This window comes from Capricornis sumatraensis, chromosome 3 (genome assembly GCF_032405125.1).
Source record: "Capricornis sumatraensis isolate serow.1 chromosome 3, serow.2, whole genome shotgun sequence".
In the NCBI taxonomy this organism is placed as follows: Eukaryota; Metazoa; Chordata; class Mammalia; order Artiodactyla; family Bovidae; genus Capricornis; species Capricornis sumatraensis.
Window position 1 is genome coordinate 71,991,532 of NC_091071.1, and position 26,455 is coordinate 72,017,986.

The 26,455-nt window shown below is 42.5% G+C and overlaps 1 protein-coding gene across 2 annotated transcripts in view; it reads right to left on the reverse strand.

The window, feature by feature from the left end:
- Positions 1–26,455, reverse strand: part of CERS6 (ceramide synthase 6) — a 344,938-nt gene that overhangs the window by 211,062 nt on the left and 107,421 nt on the right. For both annotated transcript variants that reach the window (XM_068967950.1, XM_068967951.1), the window contains exon 3: positions 25,667–25,797. In XM_068967950.1, coding sequence (XP_068824051.1) covers positions 25,667–25,797 — 131 coding nt within the window. The remainder of the gene's footprint in view (positions 1–25,666; positions 25,798–26,455) is intronic.

Sequence of the window (26,455 nt, forward strand, 5' to 3'; positions counted from 1 at the left end):
CTTATCCTCATTCCCTTTCTGATCTCACAGTCTCCAGGCTTTAAATACAATCTGTGCACTGACAGTAGCCACATTTATACCTGTTACCCTGTCCCTGACCTCACTCTTCATACACCCAGCTGCACAGGACACGCTTCCAACAGGCACAGACCTGACATGACCAAAACTGAGCCTCCAAGCTTGTTCCTAGACCTGTTCTCCCTCACTCGCCTCAACTCAGCAAATGGCATCTCTGGCCTTCTACCTGCTTGGGCCAAACCCTGGGGGCAATGCTGAATTGCTCACTTGCTCTCATACAACACAACCAATCTCTCAGCATATTCTCTACTCTATCCTCACAATAGATCGGGGTCTGAAATTTACACAGAAAGAATATTTAAGCAAGTAGGGCATGATGCTAACAACTGGCAAATCTGGATGAAGTTGATACAGAATATCTTATGCCATACTCTTGGTGGTTTAGTCACCAAGTCACGCATGACTCTTTGCGACCCCATGGACTGAAGCCTGCCCCGCTCCTCTGTCCATGGGATTTTCCAGGCAAGAATAGTGGAGTGCATCACCATTTCCTTCTCCAGGGGATCTTCTCCATCCAGGGATCAAACCTGGGTCTCTTACGTTTCACACAGATCTTTAATTCCCTGGTGGCTCACGAAGGAATTAAAACTTCAAATTTAAAATTATTTCAAAATAAAAAAGTACAATGAAAGAAAAAAAATGTAAGAGACGTAACAACAAAATATAACAAATGAATATTAATTCGGTTTTATCTAAAAAGAAACACAGATATAAGAGGCAACTAACTCTGGGAGGATAACTCGGGGAATCTGAAATGAACTTTGTATTAGTTTGGTGTGATAATGGCATTCTGTTTCTGCAGGGGAACATCCTTATTTTCTGAGCTTCATGGTGAAGCACAAAAGCTTCTGACATCTGTAATTTACTTTGAAATGGTTCACCAAAAAATGGCATAGGTAAACCAAATAGGTCAAAATGTTGATGAACATATGGGTGTTTGCTAAATTTTCCTTTTTTTATGCCTGAAATTCTTCAAAATTAAAACTTTTCTTTTAATATCCTGAAGTCTCCTTACGATCCCCACTACTACCACCTTGGGTCAAAGCCACTGAGAACTCTCCCTGGATGACTGCAGTAACTTCTTCTTCCTGATCTCCCACACTCACTCTTTTTTTAAAATCTTTCTTAAAAATTAACTAATTTATTTTAATTGGAGGCTAATTACTTTATAATACGGTGGTGGTTTTTGCCATACATTGTCATGAACCAGCCATGGGTGTACATGCGTACTGCATCCTGAATCCTCGACACCCTCCCTCCCATCCCAGCCCTCAGGATGGTCCCAGTGCACCGGCTTTGACGCCCTGTTTCATGCATCGAAGTTGGACTGGAGATCTGTTTCACATATGGTAATATACATGTTTCAGTGCTATTCTCTCAAATCATCCCACCCTCATCTTCTCCCACAGCATTCAAAAGTTTGTTCTTTTTATCTGTCTCTTCTGCTGTCTCGCATACAGGGTCATCGTTACTGCCTTTCTAAATTCCATATATATGCATTAATATACTGTACTGGTGTCTTTCTTTCTGGCTTACTTCACTCTGTATTCCAGTTTCATCCACCTCATTAGAACTGATTCAAATGTGTTCTTTTTAATAGCTGAGCAATATTCCATTGTGTATATGTAACACAGCTTTCTTTTCTTTTCTTTTTTTTAAAAAAACTCAAGAATTTTAATGTTGGCAAATAATTCACTTTTTTTCTAATACAATATAGCTCAGATCCATTTGTCTGCCAATGGACACCTAGGTTGCTTCCATGTCCTGGCTATTGTACACAGTGCTGCGATGAACATTGGGATATACATGTCTCTTTCAATCCTGGTTTCCTCGGTGTGTATGCCCAGCAGTGGGATTGCTGGGCTGTATGGCAGTTCTAGTTCCAGTTTTTTAAGGAATCTCCACACTGTTCTCCATAGTGGCTGCACTAGTTTGCATTCCCACAAACAGTGTAAGAGGGTTCCCTTTTCTCCACACCCTCTCCAGCATTTATTGTTTGTAGACTTCTTGATAGCAGCCATTCTGACCAGCGTGAGATGGTACCTCATCGTGGTTTTGATTTGCATTTCTCTGATAATGAATGACATTGAGCATCTTTTCATGTGTTTGTTAGCCATCTGTATGTCTTCTTTGGAAAAATGTCTGTTTAGTTCTTTGGCTCATTTTTTGATTGGGTCGTTTATTTTTCTGGTATCGAGCTGCAGGAGCTGCTTGAATATTTTGAGATTAATCCTTTGTCAGTTGCTTCATTTGCTATTATTTTCTTCCATTTTGAAGGCTGTCTTTTCACCTTGCTTATTCTTTCCTTCGTTGTGCAAAAGCTTTTAAGTTTAATTAGGTCCCATTTGTTTATTTTTGTTTTTAATTTTAATTCCATTACTCTGGGAGGTGGGTCACAGAGGATCCTGCCGTGATTTTTGTCAGTGTTTTCCCTATGTTTTCCTCTAGGAGTTTTATAGTTTCTGGTCTTGCATTTAGATCTTTAATACATTTTGAGTTTATTTTTGTGTGCGGTGCTAGAAAGTGTTCTAGTTTCATTCTTTTACGGGTCCCACACCCACTCTGATCTCTCATTCTGAACATAACAGCCAGTATGAACGTGTCAGAATGCTACTCAGGCCACATCTCCCTGTGAGTTTACAGCTCTGCAATGGGCTCTTTCTCAGAATAAAATACCAGTCTCTTCAGGGATCTGTAGGGCCACCCACTTACCTCACCTCCTTACTTCTCTCTCCCCCACATCCCCTCAGTCTGAGACACCCCTGACCTCATATCGGCCAGGCACACTCCTCCTCAGGGACCTGCAATTGCTCCCACTCCACTCAAGAGCTCTCCTCATCTCTTTGGGCTTTGGTTCAAATGTCACCTTCTCAGTTGTGACTTGCTGACACTCTCTAAACATTCATACCCACACACACTCCTGACCTTTCTTTCAGTTTAATTTTCCTCCAGAGTGCTTCAAACCAACTGATATCCTATGTATTTTATTTATTTGTCCATTGTACCTTCCCCCACCCTGATGCCATGTAAACTACATCTTAAGACCTTTAGGATGGATGGCATACAGTAGGCACTCAAAATGTATTTGGGCAATGCATGAACTTGGTAAACAATTCCCAGAAGGTTGTTAGCTCTAAAATATGTGTTCATGCTCGAGTGTTCAGTCACTCAGTCCTGTCCGACTCTTTGCAACAGCATGGACTACAGCTCACCAGGCTGCTCTGTCCATGGGATTTTCCAGGAAAGAATACTGGAGTGAGTAGCCATTTCTTCCCCCAGGGGATCTCCCGCACCCAGGGGTCAAACCTTCATCTCCTGCCTTGGCAAGCAGATTCATTACCACGGAGACACTGGGGAACCCCAAGCCCAAAATAAGTGTTCATTCATTCTAAAAACATATATTGGGCATCTTCTCCATGCACAGTCCATGTGCTAGGCATTCAAGCAGGGGTAAGATGGACCTTTACCTTAAAATAGTTTATAGGTTACCTGATAAAAACACAAGTAAGGGTTTCCCTGATAGCTCAGTTGGAAAAGAATCCACCTGCAATGCAGGAGACCCTGGTTTGATTCCTGGGTCAGGAAGATCCGCTGGAGAAGGGATAGGCTACCCCCACTCCAGTATTCTTGGGCTTCCCTTGTGGCTCAGACGGTAAAGAATCTGCCCACAATGCGGGAGACCTGGGTTCGATCCCTGGGTTGGGAAGATTCCCTGGAGAAGGGAAAGGCTACCCACCCCAGTATTCTAGCCTAGAGAATTCCATGGACTGTATAGTCCATGGGGTTGCAAAGAGTCGGACACGACTGAGCAACTTTCACTTCACTTCACAAGAGCAATAAACTCTTATGTTATCATTAAATGGGCTCACAAAAGCATGAACTGTCAGTGCTACTAGGGGAAAAAGAGAATGGGAGTGTGAGGCCTCCTTCATCGACGACATGACGCCACACGGATTATGATTTTTTCCCAGGTCTGCTCTCACTGGACGCTAAGCACAGTGCCCACCATTAACTCATCATTCAATAAATGCCCAGAGTTTGTTCATCAAGGGTAAACAGAGTCTTGACAGATGAGCAGATCCTTGTCAAGTCAACAAGGCAGCGGAAAGGACATCCTAGGGGGCAGGGGGTGAGAGCATTAGCAAAGGCCATGGGGCAAGAACAAACCTGGCACCTCCATCTAGCAGCACAATCCAAAGAGGGATGGATTTTTATAAATTCTCATGGAATTCTTGAGGCAAGCGGCAACTTGTCCAAGAAACGAGTCCATACACAGGACGTCCTTCTTTCTTTTAAGGATAGTTATACAGCTGCTACTAATCATCATCATGGGGCCTCCCTGGTGGCTCAGACGGTAAAGAATCCACCTGCAGTGTGGGAGACCTGGGTTCGATCGCTGGGTTGGGAAGATCCCCTGGAAGAGGGAGGGCATGGCAACCCACTCCAGTATTCTTGCCTGAAGAAGCCCATAGGCTACAGTCCATGGGGTCACAAACAGTTGGACACAGCTGAAGGACTAACACACACACACTAAGCATCACTAGTATGGTAACTGCTATCATTTATTAAAGCACTTACAAATGTGAGTGTATCATATATCCAGGACAACTCACTTCAAATTTGAAGCACTGTTTTGACTCATGTTAAGTTTCAAGACACTGAGGCAGAGTGAGTTGGCAAGTGGCTCAGTGGTAAAGAATCAGCCTGTAATGTAGGAGACACAGGAGACATGGGTTCGATCCCTGGATTGGGAAGATCCCCTGGAGAAGGAAATGGCTACCCAATCCAGTATTTGTTTTCTGGAAAATTGCATGGACAGAAGAGCCTGGCAGGCTACAGTCCATGGGGTCACAAAGAGTTGACCATGACTGACTAACACACACACTCATCATCATTAGTATGATAACGGCTAACCTTTATTAAAGCGCTTGCAAATATGAGTGTTTCACATGTCCAGAACAACTCATTTTAGATTTGAAGTACTGTTTTGACCCATGTTAAGCTTCAAGACACTGAGGCAGGGTGAGCTGGCAAGTAATAGAGATACACAGGGCTTCCCTGGTAGCTCAGCTGACGAATTTGCCTACAATGCAGGAGATCCCAGTTTGATTTCTGGTGAGGAATATTCCCCAGAGAAGGGATAGGTCACCCACTCCAGTATTCTTGGGCTTCCCTGGTAGCTCAAACGGTAAAGAATACACCTGCAATGCGGGAGACCTAGGTTCGATGCCTGGGTTGGGAAGATCCCTTGGAAGAGGGCCTGGCAACCCACTCCAGTATTCTTGCCTGGAGAATCCCCATGGACAGAGGAGCTTGGTGGGCTACAGTCCATGGGGTCGCAAAGAGTCAGACACAACTGTGAGACTAAGCACAGCACAGCACACAGAGATAGGCAGGTAGAAGGGGTATCCTAGACCCTGCGGGACGCTGGGCCCTGTGTGCCTTGACTTCTTCACCAAAATATAAGCCTCCTAGTTCTACCACAGGGAGAAGGCAATGGCACCCCACTCCAGTACTCTTGCCTGGAGAATCCCAGGGACGGGGGAGCCTGGTGGGCTGCAGTCCATGGGGTCGCTAAGAGTCAGAGACGACTGAGTGACTTCAGTTTCACTTTTCACTTTTCACTTTCATGCATTGGAGAAGGAAATGGCAACCCACTCCAATGTTCTTGCCTGGAGAATCCCAGGGACGGGGGAGCCTGGTGGGCTGCCATCTCTGGGGTCGCACAGAGTCAGACACGACTGAAGTGACTTAGCAGTAGCAGTTCTACCACAGAGCCTTTTCCTGCTTTCAAGAAAAGTGAAGGACTGTGGTTTCAAATTACATGCCACTTTAAAAGTCAGAAAGCCAGAAAATCATGTTCTCACTCCAATCTCCAAGCTTTTCTCTAAAGAAAGAGAAATTATATTATTATACATTATCATAATTTAAATTATTTTAAAATAGAAATAGAACCTAGATAAAAAGCATGTGGTACCCTAGGGTATTACATACATTTGGAATAGTATTATTTGACTAGGCAGGGGAATTCAATTCATTTTTGCCAACCTTTAACACAAAAAAATTAAAAAAGTAATTACTTTTCTCAAGCTTTTACCATATGTTCGGTGTTTCTTAGGTATTTCACAGAGATTATTTTATTTAACTCTTATGACAACTCTTCCAAGTTTTTAAGATTATTAGCCTTTTTACAGATAAGGAAACTGAGGTTTAGAGGGTAAAGTATAGAAACAGTTTGTCCATTAAGGAAAGAGGTCCTAATTTTCCAACTAACATTTGATACAGAACTCAGCATGTAGTAAATACTCAAAAATGTTTGCTGAATCACATAAGTATTGGGGAGAAACAGAAATAAGCAATGAAGTTTTAGATTTTAGTACACCAGAGGTTTGGCCAGGACTCATTTCAACCCTTTATAATTTAAGATAAAACAATATTTCATTTTTTAATCAGTTAAATTTAAACGACACACACAAGTTCAAGTCCTGCTTCAGAATTAAAATCAATGAGAACTGAAATCAGTTCAAATTGGATACATTTTCACAATTAAAATTAGTAATGGGAGAGAAAATCTTAGATGAAACCTCCCAACTGAATGAATAACCAAAGAAAAAGAGGACTGTCCCTTTGCAAAGGAAACATGAAGAACAAGTTGGAGGAAATTCTGTATTTGTCAGCTTCTTGAGGTCTGTATGGACCCCATACAGTGTTTCAGGTACAAATTTAAGCCTCTCACACCTTCTTTCTCAAAATAGGGCATGAACCACACTCACCACACACTGAGGACTTCTTACTTGGCTTCTGTGTTTCTAGAAATGGTACCTCAATCTTCACGTCATTGGGTTGGATCTAACAAAAGCTAGAAAGCACTTTCACAATGTCTACCCTCTCCACCCAGTCATCTACTCTTGTTCCCACCCTTCTACCCAGAGAGAAGAAAGGAACACCTAAAAGAAAGACCAGCGATGGCTGTGGATGAAAGCTAGTTTCCATTGACCAGGAGCACCAAATAGACCCAGCTTAAGCAAGGAATCTGCACACTTAGTGACTCTCCCAGCATTCAGAACAATAAGAACCCTGGAAGGGCCCCACTATAGGATGATCACCTGTTATTCCACAGCTGCTGCTGCTGCTGCTGAGTCACTTCAGTCGTGTCTGACTCTGTGTGACCCCAGAGATGGCAGCCCACCAGGCTCCCCCGTCCCTGGGATTCTCCAGGCAAGAACACTGGAGTGGGTTGCCATTTCCTTCTCCAATGCATGAAAGTGAAAAGTGAAAGTGAAGTCACTCAGTCGTGTCTGACTCTTCGCAACCCCATGGACTCCAGCCTACCAGGCTCCTCTGCCCATGGGATTCTCCAGGCAAGAGTACTGGAGTGGGGTGCCATTGCCTTCTCCGGTTATTCCACAGCTATCACTAGACAAATATGGTTTTCCTGTATCCAAAGATTGAAATTCCATAAAGAAAATTCAATATTTTATATACTTCCATATTAATTTTGTCACTCAAATCCATCGTAAAATGCATTTACAAGAAGCTATCTACATGGACCAATTCTTAAATTTGTTTATCTCAAATCTGGTTTGCTAACCCACAAGTACCCATTATAATAAGATGACTCAGCCCTGTCCCCAGGGAGTGCTACACACACAGGTTGTACCTTCTTCCTCTCCTAAACTCCAGTACCAGAACACAGCAATTTTGTGCTCTTTACTTTCAAATCCCCCAGCCCCTAGCCTCTGCCATAGACAGGCCCTTTGTAACCCCTTGAGAAACCTAAGTGAATTAAGTCCTGTAGGTGCTCGATTTTTTTCTGGATTTTCTGAGACAATCTTTATTTCAAATAATCACTTGTTCCCGAAAGCATACAAGCACACTCATGCTTTCCTGACTGCATGTCCCGCTTTGTTTTGCTTTTTTAATGTTGGATAGACTGCAGAGTGCTGAGTTAATGATATATTACTAGTTTTCATGGGTCCCCTACCCTGATTTTTTTCCTGTAAAATATGATACAGTTGGTATAGCCAATGGTTCAGTTCAGTTGCTTAGTTGTGCCCTACTCTTTGCAACCCCAGGGCTGCAGCGTGCCTGTCCATCACCAATTCCTGAAGCTTGCTCAGTCTCACGTCCATCAAGTCGGTGATGCCAACCATCTCATCCTCTGTCGTCCCCTTCTCCTCCTGCCTTCAATCTTTTCCAGCATCAGGGTCTTTTCTAATGAGTCAGTTCTTCCTATCAGGTGGTATAGCCAATAGTGAGGTAATAATTTAACTTTCTTTCTTTTTCCCTTGGGTGTTTAATTTCTGCATGTGTGTGGTGGGAGTGGAGTGGGGCTGGGGAGAAGAGGTCATCATGACAATTCTATGCACTCTTCAGAGGACAAGGCAAAAGGCTGGAAGGCAGACCACACACGAGAAACACGGGAAGGTGCCTGCTCAAAATCACCTCTAGGAGGTATCTCCCAATGAGAGATTTACGTTCAATGAGCAAGTTTTTTTTTTCCCCAACAACAAGATGAACAGTTCAATTTTAATCATACATTGGTATGAGGCACTGATAATAAAAGCCAATTCCATTCCTACATGAGCCAAGTACGTAGCAAACATGGGATTTTTGTGAAAGCAGGTAAAGCGAGAACATTTTAGAAAAAGGTCAGATGGCCCTAGATATGTACTTATAGAAGAAAGGGTGGGAAGGAATGCCCTAGGTCTCAGCCTGGCAATAGGGCTGCAGTTGCCTCTTGAGTCTTCCTCCCCTATTCACCCTCATGCTGACCAGAGTTCCCCAAACCCACCACATCCCTTGGGCTATTTATCTTCCTGAAGCAGGCTTGGCACCCTCATTCTTTCTCTACCTGGCCAAGGTAATCATCCTTAAAAATTCAGCAGTGTCACCTCCTCCAGGGAGCCTTTTCTGCTCCTTTCCTCCTCATCTCTATATTCCCTAGGACTACAGGTACACCTTGGAGATACAGGGGGTTCAGTTGAAGATCACTGCAATAAAGCAAATAGCACAACAAAGTGATTTAAATGACTTTTTTGGTTTCCTAGTGCATGTAAGTTATGTTTACAATATACTACAGTCTATTAAGTCTATTATGTCTTAAAAAATGTACAAATCTTAGTTTAAAAATACCATACTGCTAAAAAGAGCCAAAACATACTAGTAACATCAAAGATCACTGATCATCATAATAAATACAATAATGAAGAAAAGTTAGAAAGATTGTGAGAATTACCAAAATGTGACACGTACACAAAAAATGTGACATCAAAGGAGCAAATGCTGTTAGAAAAATGATGCCAAAAGCCTTGCTCGATGCAGAGCTGCCACAAATTTTCAATTGGTAAAAAATACAATATCTGCAAAGTGCAATAAAACAAAGCCCAATAAAGCAAGAGACGCCTATATTTGAAAGACAATAAACTCGAGGTTCTAATTAAATTTAGTCGTAAGGCAAGCCAATGTGCTGTAAAAGATACAATAACTGGTTGACAGCTTGGTCTCATTTCTCCATGGATGCAAAAATCCCATGTCTTAGCCTTCAGAATGGGCTACACAGTGGCATAGAGGTAAACCCACATTTCCCATAGAACTCTAGAACAGCTATCAATGGACATGTGACAACATACCAAGAATTAAAACAATCCTGTCTTTCTTTTTAATGAAGGAAGAAATTTTAGTAAAAAAGAAAAAGTACAATGCTAAATGAGGAAATGAATCAACAAGCAAAAAATGTTTATACTACGAACAAAAGACTTCAAAGATAAGAGCTTAGGTACAACCCACAAAATAAAATTAGCTATTGGCACAGTATTGCCATGAATCAACACCCATTTTAAATGTATTCAAGTATTTTGTATTTTGCAATATAGTCTTTTCATTTTTCATATTCATTCAATTTTGTTATTAATTTTCTCTACTGTATCTCTGAAGGCAAAACTGCTTTATGGCTGATTAGTTATATGGCAGAAATGCTTGTGGCAAAGATGTTTACAGCAAGGATGCTTATGGTGGAAATGCCAGACACGAGCTGCATGGTTCTGGGTTGGTTACTCCACTCCTCTTTGCTTTGGTTTCTTCATAGGTAAGAAAGGTTTTTAAGGCTGAACACATTACAGAGGGTGGTGATGAGGGTTAAGTGTAAAGGCCCCATTATGGAATCCAGAATATAACATAGCCTTGGTGAATATATATTTATTTCCCCTCCTTGTTGGGAGTCTAGTTTTCCCACCTGCATGAGGTATCTACTACATCTGAAAGATGGAAGATGAAAACATGAATTTTCATTATATCTGGAGCTAAATAAAGAGAGTGCAGGCATTATCAGAATCCTGCAGATTAGCCAAGACTTGCGTACTAACCTTTATTTTTTAATTAGAGGAAAACTGCTCTACAATGTTGTGTTGGTTTCTGCTGTACAACAATTATGGCTGATTCACGTACTAACCTTTAATGCCAACTCTGCTGCTAGCCTTGACCTGTGTGTCGTGGTGCACCACGTGTGTGGCACGCAGAAATTGCCTCACTCACAGTGCATCCTCCACACAACAGTATCATTAAATTTCTACATAGTTGAGCCCTAAGCACAGTATATAACCTCCCATCAGTGGGCAACTGCTCTGCTCTGAGTCAGTATATGGGCAAAATAAGAAAAATTGGCCAAATTTGAAGTGATTTTCTAAAATAGTTTGCTCATATCCTGACAGCCCTAAAGACAAAGCCAGCAGCTCAAGTTGTATTTAGAATGAAAATAATTAGCTTTAATTGCTTTTAGCTAAGTTTCCAATCACATGGAGAGCTCATTATGAATTTAGATTCGGGGAGGCCTGAACTTGCTTCCCTGATAGTCACTTGGAATCTGTTCAAATCTTTCCAAAAGAGACAAGGCTGGACCTCCTGTTGTTCTCTTCCAAGTACCTACCCTCCCCACTATCACCATCTCACAGAGAAACTCATTCACCCCTTACATTAGTAGGTGGTATAGTCAAATGTCAGGAGTCACATGCTATGTTTCAACTTTCAAGATGTGTGTGCATACTCAGTTGCTCAGTTTTTCTGACTCTTTGAGACCCTATGGACTGTAGCTCGCCAGATTCTTCTGTTTCCCAGGCAAGAATACTGGAGTGGGTTACCATTTCCTTCTCCAGGGGATCTTCCCAATCCAGGGATCGAATGCACACCTCCTGTGTGTCTGCTTTGGCAGGGGGATTCTTTACCACTGAGCCAACTGGGAAGGCCAACTTTTAAGACAAGTACGCTAAATTAGTGATGATAGAGGATTCTTTTACACCTCCTGTCTGCCCCTGGCTAAAGAATGTGGCCATCATGAGTTAATCACAGAAGGGAGAATAGCTCGGAGGAAGCAGAAGGCAAGTGGCCCTGCAACAACACCAGGCAGGAGGTGAGTGCAAAGTGGGGGGCAGGGGCAAAAGACAAAAGAGAAGGGGAGGAGGAGGGGAAAACCACACTGGATTCCCAAGGAGAAGCAACAGCACTTCCTTCTCAACAACCTAAAATACAGTTCTCCTGATGGCAAATTAATAACAAGACTCAGAAAATCCCATGGCTGGAGCAATAAAGAAGTCCTAGAAAGGAGCCATATCACTTAAGTCTTGTAGCTCATGGCTCTCTAGCTAAGGTACTTAACAACTGTACTAATAACAGAATCAACTGCCTGGTGAGTCCCGCAAAGTCAGAAGCTGATGCTTACCCAACTCTGCAGCCTGCTTGAAAGGGAACCAGGCACTGAGAGACTCTTGTTTAATCCCCTAAATAGGAATCATTTCCCCTTGACAGAAGAGGTATCTGGGAAACTTGCCATATTCGCTAAGGGTAACAGAACTTGAGCCAGGACATGGACCTGCTGCTGCTGCTAAGTCACTTTAGTCGTGTCCGACTCTGTGTGACCCCATAGACAGCAGCCCACCAGGCTCCCCTGTCCCTGGGATTCTCCAGGCAAGAACACTGGAGTGGATAGGACATGGACCAGGTGATCTGATTTCTGTCCTCAAATATGTACAAGATCCATTGCCCCCTTAACCTTTCACCTGCACTTAGGAGGTAACCAACAAATATTACCTAAACAGCAAACTCCGTCCCCAGAAGCCACACTGACCTCCTAAGGCTGCTCGGACTATCCCAGCCCCAGCAGAGGCGGCTTTACCAAAGCCAGCACTGCGGGAAACCCAGCTTTGTTCCTCCTTCCCTCCTGGCGGAGACAAGCTGTGTCCTTCTCAGAATCGCCTGGGCAAGTTTTAAATCTCTGTGGTTCAAAGATACTCACTGTGTGTTCTGACATTTTTCATGGGGTGCTTCAAAAGCCTGGGCTTCTAGAGGCACAGCGGGCCTGGCTCCCTGCTGGAGTAGGACACCTTTTCTCATCCACTTCTGTCATATTGCTACTTAGCAGCCAGCCAAAGGCTCCAATGCTCTGAACTCAGGTGGATTTTGCATCTTTTTTGTATGTGTCAGTAAAGTCCAAGTTGACAGCCCTTTGAGCCCACATGGATTCTGCCCCCCTTGGGGTTCCACAGGATGAAAGAGTTTTGCTCTAAATTGAGAAGCTGCTTCCCATGCATCTCCTTGGATTTCTCCTCTCCAAATGGTAAATGCCACAGCCACCTCTGCCAGGGAAGGTGCCCACAGCCAGCGCATGGGTGTGACAGGCTATAGTCTTCTCCTGGTAACCATGGAGGATTAGTTCCAGGATGCCTACAGATACCCAAATCTTCAGATGCTTCAATCCCTTTTAAAAACGGCATAGTACAGCCAGTCCTCTGTACCTGCAGGTTACAGAGGCACGGGTTCCACATCTGCAGACACAGGGCTCACTGTACTAGCTATTTGTTACTTCTCCTGTCACATGAATGTGACTAACAGAGTCCAATGATGTGGAAGGCAGCTAACATTTACTACCCGCTTACTATGTGCAAGACACCTCTCTAAACACTTTATATATGTTAATTCCTTTTAGGCTTCACAAAGGCCCCATGAGGCAGGCACTACTGTTATGCCTGTTTCACAAACAATGAAAATGAAGCTTAGGGTGGTCAGACAACTCTCCCAAACACCCCCACATACCTCTTTATATTAGAGAAGAGACTCAAACTCACAGACCTGGCTCCTAGAGTTCACTACATCATAGTCCTGCTGTAAACCATATGCTGAAATTATAAATGTCTCCCAACATTGCTTGGGTGTAACATGAATTTCACATTAGCTTACACGCAATTTAATCTGCCAGAAACACTAGGTGGAAGCAGAAAACTATAATGAGTTGAGGTAGGAGGAGGAAGGAGGCAGTGTAGGAATACACAAAACACACACATACATGCACACACACACGCACACACACACACACGCCCCTCAACAACTCCAAGCTACTTCAGTTCACATGTGTCGTGAGATAAACCACCATTGTTACAACTTTCTCTCCCATTTCAGATCACCCTCCTCCCACCCCCTCAAGCAGCTTACGAGCTAGAACCCCTCACACACTGTTTTGGATGGCATTCATATATTCAAGCCCTAACCCCTAATGGGACGGTATTTGGAAATAGACCTTTGAGGAAGTAACTAAGGTTAAATGAGGTCGTAAGAGTGGCAAACTAGTCCAGTATGACTGGTGTCCTTACAAGAAGAGGGAAGGACCCCGTGAAGACACAGGGAGAAGGCAGCCACATGCAAGGCAAGGAGAGAGGCCTCCAGAGAAATCAACTCTGTCACATCTTGATCTTGGACTTCCAACCTCTGGAACAGTAAGAAATACATTTCTGTTGTGTGAGCCACTCAGTCTGTGCTATTTAATTATGCATCCCTAACAAATGAACGGCTTCCCTGGTGGTGCAGAGGTTAGAGCATCTCCCTGCAATGTGGGAGACCTGGGTTCGATCCCTGGGTCGGGAAGATCCCCTGGAGAAGAAAATGGCAGCCCATTCCGGTATTCCTGCCTGGAGAATCCCATGGACGGAGGAGCCTGGTGGGCTACAGTCCACGGGTCGCAAAGAGTTGGACACAACTGAGGGACTATGGGCTTCCCTGGTAGCTCAGCTGGTAAAGAATCTGCTTGCAAGGCAGGAGACCCCAGTTTGATTCCTGGGTCAGAAAGATCCCCTGGAGGAGGGCATGACAACCCACTTTAGCATTTTTGCCTGGGGAATCCCATGGACAGAGGAGCCTGGCGGGTTACAGTCCATGGGGTCACAAAGAGTTGGACACAACTGAGCGACTGAGCACAGCACAACAAACTAATATACCAAATTACAGGCGGACTTCAGGTCTTTTTCAAGGTAAAGTGCCATATTTATTATAGTCGTCACGTATTTCTTAGCCATTCAACATGTGTGAAACTATGCTCTGTTTATCGGGTTCCTATCTTTATTTGAAATTTGTCACTGATGATGCTTTCAGCGCTCGGCCCCTGACTCATTTTTCTCATAAGCCCTACATTGTGTTTTTATGTTTTTAAGTGCAATTGTGCCTGCCGTGGCGGTTTTTAGGAATATATACATCCTGTTGGGAGAAGGCAATGGCACCCCACTCCAGTACTCTTGCCTGGAAAATCCCATGGGCGGAGGAGCCTGGTAGGCTACAGTCCATGGGGTTGCTGAGATTCAGACACAACTGAGCGACTTCCCTTTCGCTTTTTGCTTTCATGTGTTGGAGAAGGAAATGGCAACCCACTCCAGTGTTCTTGTCTGGAGAATCCCAGGGACGGCGGAGCCTGGTGGGCTGCTGCCTATGGGGTCGCACAGAGTTGGACACGACTGAAGTGACTTAGCAGCAGCATACATCCTGTTATAACACAGTGGCTCAGCTGCCACTCAGGGGTAAATGATCGTAGAGACTGAAGATAAAGCATAACACATAATGCTTCCACAGCCTCAATCAGTGGAAGGCACTGACTCTGGCACGCTGAGGAGTCAGGGTCTATAAAAAATCTCAAGGAGGGCAGGAATCACGCTCAGATACATATATGCATGAGTATTTGTGTGGAGAAATCGATACAATACTGTATAAGCAGTAAAAGTGAAAGTGTTTATATCTGGGTGATAGGCTTTGGAGTGTTTTTCCCCAATTTTTAAATAAGCATTATATATACATATATAGAGGGAATATGTCCTCTATAACCAAAGTTGATTGTAATGATTTTCACTGTTTTGTTCTAAATTGGATATTAATAACTTTTAAAATAGACTACACAACAATAAGAAATGGCATATAGATTCAAAACCTGGCAGACAAGAATTAAATGAGAACATTAAGCCTTAATAAATTCAGTTACTCCTCCATATACTCTGTCCTTTTCATAACTATCCATGTTAAATAAAATTATTGGGAAAACTACAGAGCCTTGAGAAATCCAGGATTTAAAGAAAACTGACCAGCAGTACCTCAGATGCAGTCAGCTCGGCCAAAGAGTGGCCTCTCTGATATTTTTAGTGAAAATCTGTTTTCCTTAATTAGCTGGTACATATGAGTTGGAGGCCTAGCCATATGCCATCAACGAATGTGAGAGGCTTGATCTAAATGGAAAAGCTGAGTTCACTTTTCACAGATGGTAGGTGTGGAGCAGAAAAATTGAGAAGTTTCAAAAGCTTTCTCACAGCAGAAGACTAGACTGTATATAGTTTAGTTCATCAATCTTCAGAATTTCTGTAGTGAAAGTTACACTCTCTTAAGAACACTAACAGCTTCAAAGAGGGTCTGATGGACTAATGAAACAGTACAGCATCAAAGCACTGTGCCCCAGAAATATTAAAGATGGGCACTGGGCTTCCCTGGTGGCTCAGACAGTAAAGAATCTGCCTGAAAAGCAGGAAACCTGGGTTCAGCCCCTGGGTCTGGAAGATCCCCTAGAGAAGGGAATGGCTACTCACTCCAGTATTCTTGCCTGGAGAATTCCATGGACAGAGGAGCCTGGCAGGCTAGTCCATGGGGTTTGCAAAGAGTCAGACGTGACTGAGCACCTAAACACACACACACACACACACACACACACACACACACACACACACACACACACTGATTACAGAACTGTTCTAATGCTTCTATTAAATGGCAACTCTTTGGGCAATGGTGACTATGCCTGTAGCTATAATATCATATATTTTTTTTTTTCCTAAAACTCTGACAGAACTGCTAATAGTATTGTAATCCTCAAGCAGGATTTAGCAAACTATGGCTTGCTGGCCACATCCAGTCTGCCATCTGTTTTCCTAGAGCCCAGGAGTTAAGAACAGTTTTTAAAATTTTTAATGCTTGAAAAAAAATTAAGAATAATGCTCCACAGGGGCGTCCCTGGTGGTCCAGTGGTTGAGAATCTGCCTGGCAATGCAGAAGATACAGGTTCAATCCCTGGTCTGGGAGGATCCAACATGCCACAGGGCAACTAACCCCACAAGCCACAACTACTAAGCCCACATACTTGCAACAGCTGAAGCCCACATGCCCGAGAGCCTGTGCTCCACAACAAGAGAAGCCACCACCAGGAGAAGCTTGGGCACTGCAGCTAAGGAGTAGTCCCCACTTGCTGCAACTAGAGAAAAGCCCTCGCACAGCAAGACCCAATGCAGCCAACAATAAAATAAATTAAAAAAAGAATAATGCTTCATGACCCGTGAAAATGACAAGTTCACATTTCAGTACCATAATTAAAGTTTTATTGGAACCCAGCCACTCACATGTGCTTTGCCTCTGACTGTTTTTGTTGAGACAATAGCTGAGTTGTATTGTGATAAGGTTCACGTGGCTAAAAATATTTCCTTTCCATTTACAGGAAAAATTTGCTGCTCCCTGCTCCAAGTTACAACTGACCTGAATACAAACCATGAATTTAAAACCATTTAAAATAGTCAAGAATAGTCATGAACATCAAGACATTCACTGACTCAACCAAATTTGAACAATAACTAGATGTGTAACTACATAATTTAAAAGTTGTTCATCAATCCAAGGACTATTGTATATTAATGGGAAACAATCATCATCACAACAGTAAGAAAACAACTCTACAATGTACTTTTCAAGAACTAAGAGGTTGTCCTTCAATTTTTTTAAGGACTAATTTTTTCCAGACTTAGGATCAGCATCAGTGCTTTGTCAGTCAAAAATCCCAGTACCAAAAAAAATAAATAAATAAAGATGACATTCCTTTAAAAGATAATACTTTCTTATTCTTTGCTTTAAAAATTACATAAATCTTCAGGAACCTTTGGTAGCTACTTTGTAAATGAGGCTCATGTCATGATCTGATGGAGAAAGAAAATAAGTTACATTTTCTCTTTGGCAAAATTTCACCCATCATAAGACTATAAAATACATGGAAGATTCTAGAACAGTTTACAATCATTCAGTTGTTGTCGGATTTTTTTTTTTTTCTGCAAACAGATGGCTGGGTTATGAAAACTTGTTGAATATATTCACCACACAATTTCCTCAGATCAAAGATTGATCTGAAATAAAGGAATATACATCTCAATTCATTGTATCCTTAGAGCCCTATTTCCTCTCCTCAACCCCATCAATGATTAGGCTCCACATTCTTCCATAGGTCACAAGACAGCATCAATAATTTGTCCAAGTAAAACAGCTAGCAAATAAAAATAGTGATTGAGCTGGTGGCATGTAAGTTATCCTTACTTCAAGGGAATCACAAATTAAGATCACAGTGGGACTCTTTTGCAGAAATTAAGTCACAATTCCAAAAGGTTTTTGGTTTTTTGGGGGGCACAATGGACTTTCATTTCACAGCACTCTTTTGAGAAAGCCGCAGCCAAGGAAGAGGAAGTGATCCTCCCTTGGGGGATGTGCAGCTAATCCTGGTAGGCAGGACCCTGCCTGGGCCAGTTTGTGGGACCCTTTCTGCCCGTCCTTTACCTGGCTGCCAGAAGGTTCCCTATTTTGGGCAATGTGCTGCCACTGAACAGAAGCATCCACATATGGCAGCACTTGGGGGAGTTTTAATCAGCACCAACACTAAAATGGAATTCCTAAAGAAAAGACTGCACTCAAAATGTCAGCAAATTTGAAAAAACTCAGCAGTGGCCACAGGACTGGAAAAGGTCAGTTTTCATTCCAGTCCCAAAGAAGGGCAATGCCAAAGAATGTTCAAACTACCAGACAATTGCACTGATTTCATAGGCTAGTAAGGTTATGCTCAAAATCCTTCAAGCTAGGTTTCAGCAGTACGTGAACTGAGAACTTCCAGATGAACAGGCTAGATTTAGAAAAGGCAGAAGAATTAGAGATCAAATTATCAACATTCACTAGATCAGAGAGAAAGCAAGGAAATTCCAGAAAAACATCTGTTTCTGCCTCATTAACTATGCTAAAGCCTTTGACTGGGCAGATCACAACAAACTGGAAAATTCTTAAAGAGATGGGAGTACCAGACCACCTTACCTGTCTCATGAGAAACCTGTATGTGGGTCAAGAAGCAACAGTTAGAACCAGACATGGAATAACTGACAGGTTCGAAACTGTATTTTTGTCTCTCTCCATATTTAACTTATATGCAGAGTGCATCATGCAAAATCCAGGCCTGGATGAATCACAAGCCGGGATCAAGATTGCCAGAAGAAATATCAACAACTTCAGTTATGCAGATGATACCACTCTCATGGCAGAAAGCGAAGAGGAACTAAAGAGCCTTTTGATGAGGGTGAAAGAGGAGAGGGAAAAAGTTGGCTTAAAACTCAACTTTCAAAACATGAAGATCATGGCATCCAGTCCCATCACACTGTGGCAAATAGAAGGGGAAAAATGGAAGCAGTGGCAGATTTTGTTTTCTTGGGCTCCAAAATCACTGCGGATGGTGACTACAGCCATGAAATTAATAGACGCTTGTTCCTCGGAAGGAAAGCGATGACAAACCTAGACAGCATATTGAAAAACAGACATCATTTTGCTGACAAAAATCTGTATAATCAAAACTATGATTTTTCCAGTAGGCATGTACAGATGTGAAAACTGGATCATAAAGAAGGCTGGGGACTGAAGGATTGATGCTTTCAAATTGTGGTGCTAGAGAAGACTCTTGAGAATCCCTTGGACAACAAGGAGATCAAACCAGTCAATCCTCAAAGAAATCAATCCTAAATATTTATTGGAAGGAGTGTTGCTGAAGCCGAAGCTCCAATACTTTGGCCACCTGATGCAAAGAGCCAACTCACTGAAAAGGACCCTGATGCCAGAAAAGATTGAAGGCAGAAGGAGAAGGGCATGACAGAGGATAAGATGGCTAGATAGCATCACCAACTCAAAGGACATGAATTTGAGCAGACTCCAGGAGATAGTGGAGGACAGAGAAACCTGGCATGCTGCAGTCCATGGGGTGGCAAAGAGTAGGACATGACTTAGTGACTGAACAGCAACAACAGAGAAAAGACAGTCTCAGGCCCTCATCTTACAAGAGTCCATATGGAGCAAGCTGCAACCCAATTCAATTTAGGAGAAACTTGTTGGTTCTAAGTGAGAGCTTTTAGCCAGAGGATCCATGGTTTGAGGCTATGGAAACTTTGCCTTCCTCCTCTAACAACTACGTCAAGATAATATAAAAATAAATAATATTTTCAATAAAAATAAAACTTTCAGAATAAGTGTCATCTCCTTTTTATAAACTGTTCACTCACTCTTGAAAATCTCTATTTCAGTTGCCAATAAGGATTTAAAATCTTCTGGAAGAAATATTCATCAAAACTTACACAGCTGCTGATGACTGACATCAAGCATGAAGGGAAAAAAAAATCACATCAATGTTTCAACACACTACTCGCAGAACAACTTCTATTCAGTTCATCTGTACTAAATGGGTGTGCCAAAAATTGGACAGGCCAACAGATGGCTACCAGCATTGTTTGGCATGCATATCAGTGCTGTTCTACACTGCTAAAAGACGAAGCATGCTCCCCTGAAGGAATTCTATAGTTTCTAAAATAATAACTTACATAACAGAAAAACTAGAGAATCTTCACATTTGAGCCTAGATCCACAAGCCCCAAATCTGTGCTGTCTTGCAAATTTGAATTTTAGTGATTTTGAAAAGCAGTCATCTCTTTTCAGAGATTAGTGCTTCTTAACCAGGGATGTGTTATTATAAGTATTCAGGGTATTCCTTCCAAGATAGGCCCTCACTTGGGTCAGCATACGGAATAAGACATCTGGAGGCGGGGCCTAGGCGTGTGTATTTTGAAAAGCATACCAGGTGCCTGTGAAGTGCATCCCTGATTAAGAACAAGCTTTCCAGATCATCTTTTATACTGATGAGCAAATAACCACGACATACACATCTGCACACATAGACCAATATAATTTTGCTTAATTCCTCAAGGTGTTGTCTCAATGTTCTTCTTTGCCACCTCAATCTTTCCTCTGAACTCTTGTCTTTGAAGTTGTCTCACTGTTCAGTAATTTTCCCAGACAAATTTTAAGCCAAATGGTGTCTATATTAGGCACTCATCATTTGGGGAGGCAGGATGCCAACTTAGATCAGCAAACCCTTCCAAAATAACGCCTTCATAACATACAGTCACTTAAAAAATACTTATTCAGCAGACTCTATATGTTGTAATAAAGGCTGAGAAGAATGTGAGAAAAACAAGATACAATTCTTGTGTCCTCAAGGAGCACATGTGATACAATTAGGGTGAAAATATACAGTCAAGCTAAGAAAAGCTAAATATTCACATAAACAAAGCATGTTGTTCAGTTCAGTTCAGTCGCTCAGTCGTGTCCGACTCTTTGTGACCCATGAACTGCAGCACGCTAGGCCTCCCTGTCCATCACCAATTCCCCGAGTTCACCCAAACCCATGTCCATCGAGTCAGTGATGCCATCCAACCATCTCATCCTCTGTCATCCCCTTCTCCTCCTGCCTTCAATCTTTCCTAGCATCAGGGTCTTTTCAAATGAGTCAGCTCTTCGCATCAGGTGGCCAAAGTATTGGAGTTTCAGCTTCAACATCAGTCCTTCCAATGAACACCCAGGATTGATTTCCTTTAGGATGGACTGGCTGGATCTCCTTGCAGTCCAGGGAACTCTCAAGAGTCTTCTCCTACACCACAGTTCAAAAGCATCAATTCTTCGGTGCTCAGCTTTCTTTATAGTCCAACTCTCACATCCATACATGACCAATGGAAAAACCATAGCCTTGACTAGATGGACCTTTGTTGGCAAAGTCATGTCTCTGCTTTTTAATATGCTGTCTAGGTTGGTCATAACTTTCCTTCCAAAGCATGTTGATTCAGTATTAAATGACTAGTACTTACAATAAAAACTCTGAAAATTCAGAACTAGTGCTTACTCCAGATCCAACTGTCAAGGCAGATTACTGAGAAGGCCTGTGGTTTGAAGAACGGGTCAGGAATAAAAGGGTGTGGCAGAGGAATGCAGGTGTTCCATGCCAAGAACATATCACAAACCGAGGCAGGAATGACCAGGGAATGGGCAGTGAAAACACAGTCCCCTAGAAGGAAAGGGGTCATTTGGGTGGCCAATACCAAACAAATAAAAGCCAGGCTCTAGTTTTCAGATTAAAGAACCTAAGATATTGTTGTTGTTTAGTCGCTCAGCCATGTCTGCCTCTTCGTGACTTCATGGACTACAGCATGCCAGGCGTCCCTGTCCTTCACTATCTCCTGGAGCTTACTCAAACTCATGTCCATTGAATTAGTGATATCATCCAACCGTTTCATCTTCTGTTGTCCCCTTCTCCTGCTTTCAATCTTTCCCAGTATTAGAGTCTTTTCTAATGAGTCAGCTCTTCACATCAGGCAGCCAAAATATTGGAGCTTCGTCTTCAGCATCAGTCTTTCCAATGAATATTCAGGGTTGATTTCCTTTAGGATTGACTGGTTTGATCTCCTTGCTGTCCAAGGGACTCTCAAGAAGGTTCTCTAGCACCACAATTTAAAAGCATCAATTCTTCAGCATTCAGCCTTCTTCATGGTCCAACTCTCACATCCATACATGACTATAAAAACCACGACTATACAGACCTTTGTTGGCAAAGTAATGTCTCTGCTTTTGAATAAACTGTCTAAAAAAAAAATGAATAAACTGTCTAGGTTTGTCATAGCTTTTCTTCCAAGGAGCAAGCATCTTTTAATTTCATGGCTACAGTCACCATCTGCAGTGATTTTGGAGCCCAAGAAAATAAAGTCTGTCACTGTTTTCATTATTTCTCTATCTATTTGCCATGAAGTGATGGGACTGGATGCCATGATCTTATTTTTTTGAATGTTGAGTTTTATGCCAGCTTTTTCACTCTCCTCTTTAACCTTCATCAAGAGCTTCTTGGTTTATCTATAAGATTTATCTTACAGAAAAATCATTAAGTTGTAAACCAAAAGATCATGGAGATAGTAGTATTTTAGGAAACTGTAGTTTTCTGTAGCAAACAAATATCTGTAAGTATGAGATAAATAAGAGACCTAGGAGAGGAATTAGGATCAGTGCCATAGCAGTTGGCTTTACAAAGAACATGGCAAAAAGTGAAGAGGAACTAAAAAGCCTCTTGATGAAAGTGAAAGTGGAGAGTGAAAAAGTTGGCTTAAAGCTCAACATTCAGAAAACAAAGATCATGGCATCGGGTCCCATCACTTCATGGGAAATAGATGGGGAAACAGTGGAAACAGTATCAGACTTTATTTCTGGGGGCTCCAAAAGGTCCGTCTAGTCAAGGCTATGGTTTTTCGTCTGGTCATGTATGGATGTGAGAGTTGGACTGTGAAGAAGGCTGAGTGCCAAAGAATTGATGCTTTGGAACTGTGGTGTTGGAGAAGACTCTTGAGAGTCCCTTGGACTGCAAGGAGATCCAACCAGTCCATTCTGAAGGAGATCAGCCTTGGGATTTCTTTGGAGGGAATGATGCTAAAGCTGGAACTCCAGTACTTTGGCCACCTCATGCAAAGAGTTGACTCATTGGAAAAGACTCTGATGCTGGGAGGGATCAGGGGCAGGAGGAGAAGGGGACGACAGAAGATGAGATGGCTGGATGGCATCACTGACTCGATGGATGTGAGTCTGAGTGAACTCCAGGAGTTGGTGATGGACAGGGAGGCCTGGCGTGCTGCGATTCATGGGGTCGCAAAGGGTCGGACACGACTGAGCGACTGAACTGAACTGAACTGAATGGAACTAATGGGAGTGGCTAATTGGGTTGAGTTTCCAGCTGTAACAGAACGGAGGCATACAAACAACTGGAGAAAGAGGGAAGTCAGACATGAAAGCTAATCAGAGTTTAGAGTGAGAGACAGCAGAATGATGCTGCAGAAGAAACCTCTACACTGGACAGATAATTTGGAAGATGCTGATGAAGGGAGCGAAGCAGAATGAGAAAAATAAAGGTCAAATCTGGAGAAGTAGCCCTTTAAAGACCCAGTGAAAATGCAGAACAAATGGTGTGAACAGAGGCCCTTGGAAAGCCAAGAGTAAAAACCTGGTGGCCACTCAGAAGTCAAGAAAGAAGAGAGTTTCAAAGCAAAGTTCAACAAAGGAGAGGTCAAGGCCACTGGTACAGACTGTTCTAGTCCCAGGAACCCTGATTTATGCCCTAACCCATAGCTGATCTTTCTCCTTTAGTCTTTACTGGCTGTCCATACCAACCATATAGAACACATACACATTTATCTCTAGTGTCTATAATGGATCCACACATACTTAGATATTCCTGTGACACTATCATATGAAGCTTCTTGAGGGAGGAGATCCTAATCAATACGGTATGCACCACCCACCCGTACTGTGTTTTCACATTACCAAGTCTCTAGTAATCATTTAAAAAGTTTTAACTGATAACTATGAACATCCAGGTAATTGTGGTATGCAGATAAAAATGAGCTGAATTCAGGAAGAAGACACTGGTACACTGCTTAGCCTTGCTATTCAAAATGTGGTCCATGGACCAGTGGAATCACCTGGGAACTTGTTAAATATTCAATTTTGGCTGCTATCCCAGACTGAGCAACTGAATCAGATGCATTTTAACAAGATCCAGGTGATTGATTCCTGTGATACTGGCACAGAAAGTGGTGTTGACTCTATAGAATGGAAAGGGATTGCACTGAGTCCCCAAAGAAGTTGAAGGAAAGGAAGATGGCACACGAATTTCACCCCATGGGCATGTGCCTAGACCCTGTATGTGTGGGTGCTCAATCGTGTCTGACTCTTTGCAACCCCGTGGACTGTAGCACACCAGGGTTCTCTACCCATGGAATTTTCTGGAGTGGGTTGCCATTTCCTACTCCAGGGGACAATCCCGACCCAGGGATCGAACCTGTGTCTGTTGCATCTCCTGCAGTGGCAGGCAATTCTTTACCACTAACACTACCTCAGAAGCCCTCTTCACCTCTACTCAGACCTGCTGCTCAGAAATGGAGCCCAGGCCCTTTGTGCATGTGGTACAACCAGACCAGGAAGCTATTCCGGCTTTTGATCAGGAGCCCAGATCTATAAATCCTCCTTCCATAAACTGCCACTAGTTCAATTATAGGAAGGGCTTTGCATATTCTATCTGCTAGGTTGTTTGTCCAGTTTTATAAATATTCTGACCTTCGGAAGACCCTGTTTATGTTTCCCATATTTGTCCAGCCTGAGGATTTATGATACTATTCTGCCTCTCATTCATTTATCCCATAAGATTACATTTCCCTCTAAGCTTTAGATTGCAATTGTTAACATACTTTTTTCAGCATAATTGAAAGCTAAACTTGAAAATGCAACTTTGACCCCAAAAGGAAAGAGCTATACTGACAGCATTATTGTTTAAGGGGCCAGGTATCAGGAAAAAGGTCCCAAAGAAAAGCACTGTTAGACAAAGGCAGTCTCATCTCAAAGGATGAAGACCACGTAGAGCAACCAGTCTCAAGGCAGAATCTTGCCTTTGTTGGGGATGTGCTTGATGCTTCAATATGTTTTTCTCTAACTTTTCGACAGATGTGGATTTTGAGTGTTACTAGTTCAAAATAACACTGTGCTCAAAGAGTTCTCTGCAGGCCTTTTACTATTTTTAACAGCTTTATTGACTTCTAATTTACACATCAAAAAGTTCACATTTCAGAAATGGAAGAGACTACCCTGCACTTCAAGCAATGCTTCATTGAACTCACCAAAGAATATAATATAGCCATTTCTTAAAACTCCAGGAAGACAGGACATTATCATGACCCTCTGATAATATATCCTAGTATCTCAGCTTTTATCAGTGGAAAGTACATCGTAACAATAAAAGTCCCCTCTATTAAAATGCAAAATATAAAAGTAATAGCTTTTTGTGCTGCATTTCAAAGGTAGTTGACTGAAAATACCACTGTAGGCCTTGTAATCTGCCTGCTGTGTTGAAACTCCACTAGGAAGCAAACTTCATTTACTGCATCAGATGTAGAAATCACAAATTCTGACAAACTACTATCCCCCAGTTTTTCCAGGGACTACTTTTTCCCACCAGAAGGCGTGCTTTTGGCGGCTGGGGCTGGCGGGGGCGGGGCGGGTCCTGCTGGAGCCTGCACCAAGCCATTATTTTCCACCTCAAGGATGGAATGAATAAGTTAAACAGGTTTTTCTTTCAAAAAAATAAAGAGCAACTCACATGCTCTCGCAGAACCTCTTCAGCGTGCTTGGTTTCTCCTGGTTGCGTCTTTGTCGGAACCAGCGTTGAATGCTGCGAACATCCCAGTCCAGCTGCTTGGAGAGGCCCTCCAATCTCTTTTCATCAGGATGCTATGAAACAAGGTACCAGGAAAACATTTTCATCTTCACTATAAACAGATCTGCCCTGGTCTATACTGGAGATAATTGTTTTCCCTGTATTTTCTATCCACTACTTAGCTGGCTATATTGAATACTGAGGACCAAGGCCTTCCATCAGCAGCATGAACAAAGACAACCATTTAGGACAAGAAAAGTCGCTCATTATGAAACAACACTGAAAATATAAATCTCACTCTAATGCTTGTACTTCTTATCAGCAACAAAGACTCAGTGAAATGGCCAACTGGCTAAGCCAGCTCCACCAAGCTACCAGGAAAGGAATTAAGTAAAGGCGAGTTGGCCAAAAGACCTCATTCAAATATTTCACTTTCTCAGGAGAAAATACTGTGCCAATTATCAAATATCAAAACAATGTAGGACAGACAAAAAGCCTGGAATAATCCCCAAATATGCCATTTAGCCTAAGGTACCAATTCCACTTAAAAGACACGTTTTCTCTCTCTTCCTCTTCAATTTCCCGTCTTCACTTCTTTATACATTCATTTTGACTATTCTTTTCTTGGTCTTCCTTTTGACTAGAACTCCATCAGATTTTTTACAATGACTATGCATTACCTGAAAATGCAAACTTGGTGAAGTAGAAAGAGAACCATATAATAGCATCATT